Source organism: Catharus ustulatus, chromosome 2 (genome assembly GCF_009819885.2).
Source record: "Catharus ustulatus isolate bCatUst1 chromosome 2, bCatUst1.pri.v2, whole genome shotgun sequence".
In the NCBI taxonomy this organism is placed as follows: domain Eukaryota; kingdom Metazoa; phylum Chordata; class Aves; order Passeriformes; family Turdidae; genus Catharus; species Catharus ustulatus.
The window spans coordinates 114,358,597-114,371,173 of NC_046222.1; the positions used below are offsets into that span (position 1 = coordinate 114,358,597).

General features: G+C 33.1%; 1 protein-coding gene across 9 annotated transcripts in view; it reads right to left on the bottom strand.

Annotated features, from left to right (window-relative positions):
- Window positions 1-12,577, bottom strand: part of DMD (dystrophin) — a 1,072,200-nt gene that overhangs the window by 546,080 nt on the left and 513,543 nt on the right. For all 9 annotated transcript variants that reach the window (XM_033051053.2, XM_033051056.2, XM_033051052.2 and 6 more), the window contains one exon: window positions 7,461-7,611. In XM_033051053.2, coding sequence (XP_032906944.1) covers window positions 7,461-7,611 — 151 coding nt within the window. The remainder of the gene's footprint in view (window positions 1-7,460; window positions 7,612-12,577) is intronic.

The following is a 12,577-nucleotide window of genomic DNA, read 5'->3' on the forward strand; positions in this document are numbered from 1 at the left end:
AGTTTGGGTTTTTTTCTACAGTAGTCTTAATTCCATTGTGAAAAGTCAAACAGATTTTAAAGACCTTAAAAACTGTGTGTTGATATAGTTTTGGGGTTTTTTGCACCCATCAAAAGGCTAGATTTTGAATTATAAGCTACAGCATATCTGTACTGTGTTTATTTTTAGAATACTGAGAAATACAATATTTGCTGTCTGCTGAAGTATTAAAAAAACAAGATCAAAAAATGTCTCTCATAAATATCTAATATTGTCCTGAACTTCTGCCATAATCTTCAAAAAAATAATATCACTTTTTTTTTTCAGATTTTAATTTTAGAAAGAAAATTAATTGCATACATGACTTGATATGAGCAACAATGTGAGAACAAATTTCTTCCAGGAGCTTTAATTAGCACAAAAGAAAGAAATAGCTTCTCTCTAAAATATTTTCTGATAGTAAGTGTTGGTAATGAAGTATTTGATAACTCTTCAACACAAGGTGCCAAACAGTTTTAAAGAAAGTACTTTGAAGGCATATAAAGAAATAGGAAGTTTAACATTAACGTTGATCTACTGTCTTGTCCAGCCTGATTGCTACAGGGCTTTGCTTTTTGGCTTTAGATGGCAAAGAAAATCTGTTTGTGGTGTATAGAGTTTGCAAAATCTTTTGGGATGAAAGGTTCTAAATAAGATTATTAAAATCATCCATGAAAAGTGCTCCATCAAGACCTACTTGTACTAATTTATAGAATTTATATGTATAGAAAGTTATTCCCCAAGAATGCTACCCTGATTGTTTTATGTAAGCATTTTACTGGTCAGGTCTAGAGACTCCCAGGCTGACCAGTCACTAAGTGATAGAGTTCAAGTCTCATAAATTAGCTTATCTTCACATCCATGCATCAACACCCACAGATTTAATCACATATCATAGCGATCTCTGATGCAATACAAGATGTATTTTTGGAAGACTTATGGAAGCAAAGCATAAAGATAAATTTTTTATGAGGCAAAAGAGCCAATATCATCCACGTTCAAAGCAGTCATTCATTTAGTCACTCATTTCCCAAAACTTCCAAGACTTCCAAATCAGATTAACTACTCTGTTTATACCAAGACAGAAGCATTAATAAATTTGACTCAGAAGTGTATTAGTGTATTATCTTTACACATCACTGATTAGAAATGTCCAGACTAGCCCTGACACCAAGATAAATTCCTTACTACGGACAAAATTGCATCCTCAAGTTCCTTTATTTCTTCTATACAGGAAAAAAAAAAAAGCAAAAAACCCCCCAAAAAACCTTGTGAAATAGGGATAGACCTTAATCTCTTTCCCAGATCCCCATGTGCTAGCACTCACTTGAGGATAAATTTCCCCAAACAGTGAGGAAGTTATAGCCAGGTACCATGTCTGATACCTGAGTGATCCAGTCCAAGAACATTGTGTTCTTCAAGACAGGAAAAAAACCTGTATTTATTCATTCTACTCTTGTATAAAAAGTATGCCACTCCACATCTGTGTGTTAGTAGATATTTCAAAAATTTTCATAATAAAATGTTTGAAAAATGCATCCTAATAAATTACTTACAATATTTTATCAATTTTTACAATAAACAATGCCATGATTTACAATAAAACTTAAATTGTCACCTAATGGTACAAGACTAGGCAAAATCACATAAGCAACTTTAAATTTATTTTTTCCCATAGACTTCCTACTACCAGTGACAGAAACTTTTAATAGGATATTGTAAATTAGGTATTGTGTGCAGTAAAGAAGAATTAAAGACCAGATTTATTTGTGAAGAAATACTTCTTACAGCTTGAAATAATAAGAAAATATTTTTGCTGCAAATTTGGAATAAGCTATTTTTGTATTTCATCACTTCCCTTAATAGCAGTAACAAAGGTGAGGATTTTTTCAATAGTAAAAGCAAGGGTTTATATGTATACAGTTTACATGTATACAGAAATTAACTTGCAAAGATCACAGTATTATTTAATGTTTTGCTTAGTGTAAGGGAGAAGCTGTAATTATTTTACTACGAATAAGGTGAAAATGAAGTATTTCCATTGGTGATAGAGCTTCAGTCAAGAAAGGACCATGAAGTTATTTTCAAGATGAGCCCTAATCAGAAAAAAAGAGTTTTGCTCAGTTAGGGCCTTGGTGTCACAGGCAGAGTTCATGTATATTACTTGAAACGTTTCCACTGAGATGTTAGGAACCGGACAAAAGACTGAAATCCCTGGGATGTCTCTGAGTCTTTTCTTTCTTAGGGGCAGTAGCATTCTGCACTCAGAGGTGTTTGACAAGAGGGCAACACTCAGTAGAAAGAAAACCAGTGATCTTCTCTGAATAAATGATCCAGTCAATACAGAAGAAAGAACAGACAGCAGTCATGTATGCTGGCAATCATGTCCACACCATTTTAGTGCCTGGTTCAGGATATTTAGTCAAGGTACTAATTTTTACTGTGTAAAATTGTAAGGAGAACATTAAAAACAAACAAACAAACAAACAAACAAACAAACAAACAAACAAACAAAACCCCGCCACCAAAATAAAATAAAGACTACAGAATCTCTTTTCATCATATAGTAAGGGATAGTGTGCTTGTTTGTATTTCTAAAATATTAATACATTCCTGTCAGATATATATCCTTCCAGACATGCCCTTGCTATATAAAGAACATTTTAGCATGTACCTTGATTCGAGCTAAATATTCTTCTAAAACAATGCTAAATTGGTTTCTCATTTATTGCAAATTATGTATTTTCTCTCTCTTATAAAAATCACTAAGCAGTGATAGAAATCTCTTTGACTAGAGTATTTTGCTAGTTCTACAAGTCTTCTGACAATATTTCTCAAAAAACACAAGTCAAAATTGAAGTAGGTGGAACAAAATTGAACCATTTGAATCCAAACCAAAATAAGGAGAATCAGAAATTATTGGAATAACCTTTATCACTCAGTAAAGCAGGAAATAAATGTAAAAATACAAAATCTAAAATATGAAAGCCATAATCATTATATATATAAAGGTATTATTACAATATTTATATTTGGGGGAAAGTAGAGCAAACTATCCACCTACTTACAACTATACTTTCATGGCAGAAAATATATGGCCTTGAGCACTGAAACACTTTTTTCCTTCTCTCTATTCTGATTGCATTTGTGCACTATTCCAGAAAGAACTGTTAAAATTTGGTGGTTATTAAATCATCAACATCCATATAATCCAATTTAGATATAAAAGAGAGAAATTATTAGCATGACCATGACTTTCAGCACTGAAGCCTGGATTCTTGATTTCTTACTTTAAAAATCTACAAGGCAAAAATATGAAGTTCCTGACAGTATGGTGCAGCAGAAAGGAGACAAGGCATGAGTCACTCACAAGCCTTTTGCAGGCAGGGATATGTACTCTAAAATATAAATGCTGGACAGTTCAATGCATGAATAGCTTAGATCTGTAATTTGGAGATCAATTTCTACATCTAGGGTATCCTCAGAAAGCTGAGTATAAATAATAATACACATCATCCAATATTTCAGGTCCTCTGACACCTTAAAAAATCCCATACTCTTGATATTTTTGCCAGTAAATAAAAAAAATATATGAGAAATTAATAATGACATAATAAGAATATTTTTGAATCAATGAAATTATGAAAAATAACCTGTCACAATACATGAACATCATGAATACAACAAAATTTCTTCAAAATTCAGACCTAGGACTTCATAATTTTGCTTTTGAAACTGCACCATTTAAAATAATAAAATTAATTTTAACTTTCAACCCACAATTGGATATTAAATATAGACCATTGAGCAATTCTTAAACTCAATGAAAAGAACAAATATTCAGAATGTTCTATATTTTTAAAATAAAAATACTATTTTAAAATTCTTAAGTAATGATTCAGGTATGTATCTTCACAGCCCAGTTCTGAAACTGCTGTAGAATTCCTCTTTTCACAGCTTTTTAGCACGTACCTGTGACACATGAACAATCCCCCTAAAACCCCAATTCTAATCCTTGCTTAATTATTTGCTGTATATTAACCTAGCATTAGTTTCCAGCATAACATGGTGGTTTTGCTGCTTTGCTTTCTTTTATTTTTCTTCATATGGAACGGAAGGTAGATCAGGGCTGCAAGGCAGATCACAAGAGAAGAAAATGAACTAACAAATTTGAGATAGATGACTGAGAATTCTATTCATCCATGGTAAGATGCAACCACAAAATACAGCACCTGAGCTACCTTGCTGATGACAGAGATGGTATTTCGGTTTGGGTAATAGTCTGCTGTTTTGAGAACTCATGGTCCAGAAAGAGAAATAAGCACGAGAAGTAAGAGACAAGTTGTCTGGCTAGCATGTGAAAGCAGATTAGAAAAGTGTGGCTTTAGTGTACTGAACATTATCCGATAGGGAAAATGACTGCAGCTGATAAGAACAGAAGAGGATAAACATCAAGGAGCAGATAAAACTGAACTATAGCTCAGTCCTGGCACCAAAATAAATAAACTAAGTGCAAATGCAGGTAGCTGAAGAAGTTACAACATTAAGGAGCAAAGAGAAAAGAAGAACCTCTCTGTCACAATAATGAGAGAAAAAAAAATAAAAATCTTGATTACTTTAGAGACAGAGTTTGATACATTTCAAAGGGATTACATGATGGGCTATCCATGAAGCATCCATTTAAATCTTGTATCTCCTAATCATAAAATACATCAATTTCAGTTTCTTAAAAACTGAAATGCAGTGTTTCTTCTCAGCACCATAAGTTCTGATCTTGGAAAGTTGAGTGAAAAATTCACAATAAGAATATTCAAGTTCATGAGTTCATGACCTGAAGTGAAACTATTCTTAGATTTCATTCACATTATTTATAATGCATAATATTGTTTAATAACATGCTATTATGCAGCAAAAAGGAACACACCTCCCCTCCCCAAACACACCTGAAAAATGTAATTGCATTTTAACCTCTATTAACATAATCATCTAATCATACTTTTGACTATTTCAGTTTATATAAGCATTTGACTCTATGTATTTATTGAATATTAATGAACACATTAATCTTTACTTTTCCAAAGTAGTCCTACTCAGAAATAATATTACTCATCTGAAGGTTTTGTATATTTTTCTTTTTCTAAAACAGTTCCTTCTCGAGCACCAGACTATTCACTTGCTTGTAACGCATTTTCAAACAAATCCTGTTAATTCTGAATAAGGTTCACTAAGCAGCATGATCTCATTAATAAAACAAGTTGCTACTTGAGTAAATCAGAACGCTCAGCTGTTTTAACTGTTTCCCTAATGGAAATTCTAATGATCTCTTCAGTCAGCCTCACAGAAGCCTAACACTTTTGAAACAAGACCCAGCAAAATAAAGAAGCAATGAAAAGAGTGGAAGCAGTGCAACTTCAGACTTAGCACTCTGCCACAAATAAATGTTAACTAACATTGGATCTGCATTCCTGAGATTGGTTGGAATATTTTTGCACTTGAATTTTCATTAGAAAGGTAGATTTTGTCTCTTGTACTGAACTAAGCAAAATTTTTGAATGACAAATTCATGAGTTTATGGGATTTCTAACATGAGAAGGGAAGAAAGGAAAAGCTTGATGGATGGCAGAAAAGAGCACTCTGCAAACATACATTCAAAATGTTCTCATATGTTGTTAAAGAAAATAAATGGATAACAAATGAGAAGGAGGCTAGGTGAAAGGGAAATTTAAAACAGAAACAGTCTTTTAAAACTGAAATAAGTTTCTACATATCAAGACTATCTCGGGGTGTTTCAGCATGATGTTCAGTTTGGGATGAACGTCTTTCTTAATGATGACAAAAAAATAATGCTTCTAATCTGCTGAGACTTTGAAATGTGCTACACACCCAGTGCATTTGTAGCATCTATAATACATCTTACCTTTGTCTCAGCAATCACAAAAATCAAACTCTTCCAAGGGAAAATACTGATTTAGCAAGGGGTTAGAAATAAATGAGACAAACTTTTTCTTTCTTTTTTTTTTTCTTTTTTTTTAATGAATCCATTTTGTGTTTGTAGCTGCTCAAGGATCTCCTTTGAAGCTGCTCAAGGATCCAAGAATAGTGCCAAGAAAGGTGATGGTGAACAGGCAAAGCAAAGGAGAATGGGCAAGGCTTTGTAACACCTTTGTGTCAACCTAGATACACATCTTACTTTAGTAATAGATATGTTTTTCAAATTGTGGGACAGAGAAAGGGAGTTAAAGTTTCAGAGAACACACACATAAATAAACTCTATCAGCTTTTACATATGCCACTGAAAAAGCATCTTTAATTCCTTGATGACATTCTACTTTGTAAATCAGATCTTGGACACCTTTCTTCAGTATTGAAAGTAATGTTCAGAAAAAAGTTTTAATTGCTATTTTAACTGCTTTAGCTTAGTGTGTTACTTAACAGTTGTATCTTTTTTTTATAGCTGCACAACATAATTTTGTTTCCTTTTCAGTTCAGCAGTTTTACAGTCATGAAATAGCAGTGTAAATCTTTCAAAAGTTGACTTAACATATTAAAATTCAAATGATGTGATTTATTTTTTTAACTGTAGGCCAAGAAGTAGGTTAGCGTTGCATTCAAAAAAACCCTCTGGCTTTAATGTTAGACCCACCTTACTCCTTTCAACCTGAAATCAAGTAATTCAATACAGCAATTCAAATGTACAAGTGCCAATTACTTTAACAGCATTTTTTTCTTATGTTTTAGTAGTAATTTATAACATGAATCCAGAATCTAGTCAAGTTATCCAGCTGAAACAATCTACTTCCAAAACATCAGTTTGGAATTAATTCTTCATACCCATTACCATTTGAATCACATAAGAGGGAAATGAAATAAACTACCAAGAAACTAGAGTTATTATTTTCCTTATGATGCTCAAAGAGCTTGCAAGATGAAAAGCATTCAAATTGGAACTGGACACATTGCAGCTAAGTGGCCATTCTGTCACACTGCATTTCACAAATAAAAGCAGCCTCCAGGTCCTTTGATTAAAACATGAAACCAAATAAGCAATACTTGCAAGACATCATTCACGGAATATCTCTTGTACAGCTCAATGGCTAATCACATTTCTTCCACAAGAATTCAAAATTAAATCTGATACTCCTGCTGGCCATAAACACCAAATGAAAATTTACCAGCACTTTAAGCAAAGACCAAAGAACTATGTAACTATGAAAATACAATAGAGCATGTCATGATATATCTCATTTCATTTAAAAATGGATCTTACAACAAGCTAGTGAAAATTCTTAGCCAGAAAAACAGACACATCTGAACAAAATTGTCACTGTCCATTCAGCACTAGAAATCCCCCTTAAATGAACAGCAAAACTATACAGATTACCCAGACTTGAACATTTCCTAAACCCTAGAGAAAAACAGAATATGGACTAATTAAATCATACCTGGATAAATTGCTTGGTTTTCACAAGCCCCACGTCTCCAGCCTCTATCTGTGCTCTTGACAGCTTCTCTTCAGTTTCACTTAGCCAATGATTAAATCTCTTCATGTCAGAATGAAAAATCTTCCACTTTTCCAAGGATTTGTCAAACCGTCTGCAAGTATAAAAGGAGATGAAATAACAGTCTATTGATACTTTATTTATTGACTACAGAAAAAAAAAAAGAAAGAATAATGTTGGTTGTCTCAGGTTAAAATCAGTATAATTTTATGGCATAATATATTAGCATTAATAACAGTTATATCAAATGGCAATATGGCTGTACCTCTGAAGTGAAATTATCACTATGCAAATGCATCAAAAATCAGTGTTTTATCAATCTAAAATCCTTTTCAAGAAAATGCATTGGCCTTCAAGTGAATTTCCACCTGTATTGTGCAAAGGGACTCTAATAAAACCTTTTTTCCTGTATTTCCTATGTTTTAATAAAACCTCTTCCTATGTTTCACTTTGAGTATTTTATAATGATAATAATGCTAAAAAAGAAAAATAAAATCCTAAAATTAAAGCATGATTGAAAAAAAAAAATGGAACATGAAAAACATAGTTTTTTTGAACAATAAACAAGGATGGAAAATATTATTGCCATGTCTGCAAGTCTACAGCTCACTACAAAATGACCAGATAAATACTTTCAGCACTTTGGGAAGATCTGATCTGTTTTTGTCTAAAGTGACTGACTGATCTTCAGCTTCATGAACTGTTTTACTTGGCCACTGCCAAATACTAAAGAAATTAAATGAAGACAGATTACAAAACAGATTATAAGAGGGGTTTGCAGATAGCCTACATCTTAAGAAATTCAGTTATCCTGTGTGTTAGATTGGTGTGGAAATGTAATTACTAATCACAGCTTAGCTGGAATGTTTTGTTAGAAGATCATCATTAAATGTGCTACTGTTGTTTAGTTTAATAATCCTCCTTTACAGGATTATAATAGATTTTAGGATGTACTTAAAGGATAAAAACAAAGATGCTCAATTATTTCTCTAAGAGATAATCTGGTTCTGTATGGGCAAACTACCTGATTATTTGAATGTTAAGAAGTTTAATTCACCAAACAAAATGACATTACTATGAGGGAATACAGATAATCTTTTCCATTTTACTGATGACTTTTCATTTTTTAGAAGAAAATATAAGCAGACTATTGACCCGATTAAATATTGTGGTCATTCATCTAACTTATTTATTAAAATGACTGTGATAATTTATCATGGTTATTATATTTTTTATTGTTCAAAATTAGTAAAAAACATAGTGAAAGGCACATTATAACAGTTTTGGTTTTTTTTTTTTAATAACTACCGTAATCAGAGTTACAAAGAAAAGAATAATTTTACTTTAAAAAAAATCATACAGAAAATAAAATTAAGATTCCATTTCTTTTGGTCCAGAATAATCTTTCATTTTGGACACTACATCAAAACATTTTTCCTCCTATTCCTCACAAAGTAAAATTACTCTTCTCAGCATGGGAAGCTTATCAGAAGCTTAAATGTAAAAAAAAATTCAATATGAGTTGATATTAATATATTTGAATTTGCATTCCAGAAGTTGCAAACTGAATCTCCCATCGCTCTACATTTTTCCTCCCTTTTTGCTCTGGGAAATAACAGTTGTAAGGAGAAGAAAAAGGTTGCAACAAGATATGCATATTTAAAGCTTAAAAGTTTCCAGTTTATTGCTCATGTCTAAAAAAATATTGTTACTCTTGTATAAATATAAATCAATATAAAACATTAGTAAAAAACAAAGAGAATTTATCAACAGGACAAATGACTAAAATTCAAGGCTCTTGCAGCGATTAAATACCTAAATATTGTTACAATGATAAGAGAAATTGTAAATTTTGCTGCAGTGGCAGGTGTGGGTCCATTTGAACATCATCAAGCTCTGGGAGGTTACACCTCTCCTGAGTCTACCTAAATGAGAGTTTCCCTTGCTGAATCTCTGTATTACATCTGCTCACACATGATACTATCTCCAAAGCTTTTTAAACTTTAAAACAAAGATGCCTTTGTTTGTTTGTTTGTTTGCTTGTTTTACCATGTGCAATCCTGTTACCAGGTGGCAAGTTCAACACCCACAAAAGGAAAAGCCTAATTAACTACCAGTGCTGAACAGCTAAATTGCTGAAGCCTTGGCACAGCTTCATGGAGAATAGATTCATAAGAGAACAGGATTCCCAGGACTATGGAATCTCAGAAAGTGTATGTCTGCCTCAGGAATACCCAAGTACACAATTTGTAGCAGAGGAAAATTAAAGGGCTTGTAAACCCTTACCTAGGGATCCACCCCTGCTTGCCATCAGAGACAAGTCATTGAGCTAAAATACCCAGTGTAGGCATTCATCCATGTCTTCATCTCCTCAAACCCTTTCCCTCTGACAGGCACAAGCCAAAATAGTGGCCACTAACAGTGGATAGTGGGTGACTGAAATCTGGGCACTATTTCCTCTCTGATGTGTCCTTCTCTCTGGTTTCCTTAGCACATGCTCAGTAACAAGGTGCAAACAGACACCCTGAAGCCAAGCAGGAGGTTCTGGATGAGAATGTAGGACTTGCACACATTACAAAGTACATAAAAATTGTACATGAGCTCTGACACAACAAAGCAGCTTTATTCCTCTATCTTGAGCATGTTTGGGTTGATAAGCAAAAAACCTCTGTCACGCTGGCCCAATCCTTTCACATATGTACTGACACTCCATCAGGGACCATGTTAAACAGTGGCTTGTGGGAGCAATTTCATTTTATCACATTAGTGTACAATGGATTTATTTTGCCTCCAGAGAGCAAGAAAGAAAAAAAAAAAACCAACCAAAGACAACTGCTGGGATAATACATGGCACAATTTATATTAAGTCATAAAAGTATGGTTGTTTCTTTCCTTCCTTCCTCTCTTCTGAACCCCTGGACCTGACCTTCTATAAGTAAAATTTAATATTCTTTGGTAGCATTGTACATGATATTGCACAGAGATTTACAAATGCCAATTTGGATGTACTGTCAGTAGAAGTCTAAACTATATAATGGGATTGCATTTGAGGTTCTGTGTCACAAGACTGGTGTTTTTAGAAGCTGTGCAAAAGTGAAAGGAAAGACCTTTGAAAACAGGAAAGACACAAACAAGATGGGGTACAAAATTCTATTGGTTTGTTGTTGGAAACCAAATCTCAATTTTGCATCTATGTTTTGATTAATTCCTAGATATTTTGAGAACAGTCCTTGATAAACTATGAAACCCACTTTTGTGATAGATTCCAGTTTAGCAAAACTTCACAATCAATTGACCCACAAGAAAAAGAATGCTATTATTTATACAATTTCCCAAAGGACATGATTTATGTCATGGAAATTGTTATTGTAAGAAACATACATTTTATTCTTTATATTGGGAAAAATATTATGTAAAGTTCATTTCTATACTGTTGCTAAACAATGTACTGTAGGATTATGCTAATATTAACCCAAAAATTTTGCAGTTTTGTCAGCTTGATTCAGCACAATTAGCACCTTGTAAAAAATACACAAAACATCAAAGTAGTATAAATAATTATGTATTAGAATGTGAGAGCATTAACTTTAGTATTTAAGGCCATTCTAAGAGAAAAGAAAATAAGAAAACTTATTTTGTCAAACAACTTCTAATATTAAATTGTTTAAAGAAAGAGCTAACCCATTTTCAGAGGTTTACGTGTTTTCACTTGACTTCACAGAATTAATGTGAGTTCTTAATTTATATTTAATTCCGATATCCTCTCTGCATTTGGACTCAAGGTGATTATCTCATTTTGGACACTGCTATATCTTGATCTTGCTGTGGGTCCATTCTGGGACAAGACTTAGTTCTACATATTGGATTCACACCCTTGCATCCTATCTTCCTCCTATAATCTACCAAATAAATAATGAACTGCAACCACAACAACTATGGCAATGCCATCCATCAATTCTAAAGTAATTTCTCTCCTCTTCCCAGAAAGTAGGTTTGGCAGCATGACCTGAATTAAAAACATTCTACATTACAATTATGTTATAAATATTTTGATATCTTGAATTGTATTAATTGTATTATTCTTCTTGCCCTAGTTACTGATATCATACCATTCAGTGCCCATCTCTGTCAAAGAAAATGACAACTAAATTGACAAAGAAAAAGCAAGGTCATGTCAGTTCACTGTTGGTTTTTATGTGTATACAAATCCATTTTTATTATACATGAGAGAGCAATAAACTTAATAACTATCTACAATTAATAATTATACAGCAAATGCATTGGATTCTAATGGATGCTGTGCATCAATAGTTTAAATAGAAACACTCCACATAATTTATAAAACACATATTCTTTTTCTACACTAACTAAAACTATTTATTAGGCATATGAACTTCAGAATTCCAATTCTTTATTTCCTACAGTTTTCCTTCATAAGAACAGAGATGCAATCATGTATTTTAGAGAACTTTGTCTCAACACCTGGATTAAATGTAGGTAACAACTTTTCCCTATAAAAAATAAAGTAATGTTTGATTAAATGGGACCTAGGTGAAAGTGTAGCATATTTTTCAACTGTCTCATACATTAAAACTATCCATGCAATTGGTAATAAAACCAAAAATTCCATAATTTTCTCAGTGTAACCATCAAAAGCATGACAAGGAAACACCAAATAAAAATTTTTACATGAAAAAAACAATGGCTCGATTTTATGGAAATCCAAACCAGTATTTCTGCCTGCATGTGAAGGGTATTATACACATTTCATCCACAAAAGGTGACAGTGCACACTGCACTTCCAGCCAGGATACTGCAGTGTGTTAGTTTTACCCACTCTAGGGTTGTATCCATCTGATAAAAACAAACATGAGTGAAAAATCACATTAACTTCTAGCTGTCAGGGAGATGTTCTCCTCCTTTCCCCACCCCAGGGGCTCTGACCTGCTTAAGGCACAGCAGCATGAGCCATCATCAGCCTTAAGTGAGCAAAGACTGTGAGAAACCTCACCTGGGGTTTCTGCTCAGGGCTTCAGGGCCATTTTTAAACTCAGACCTTG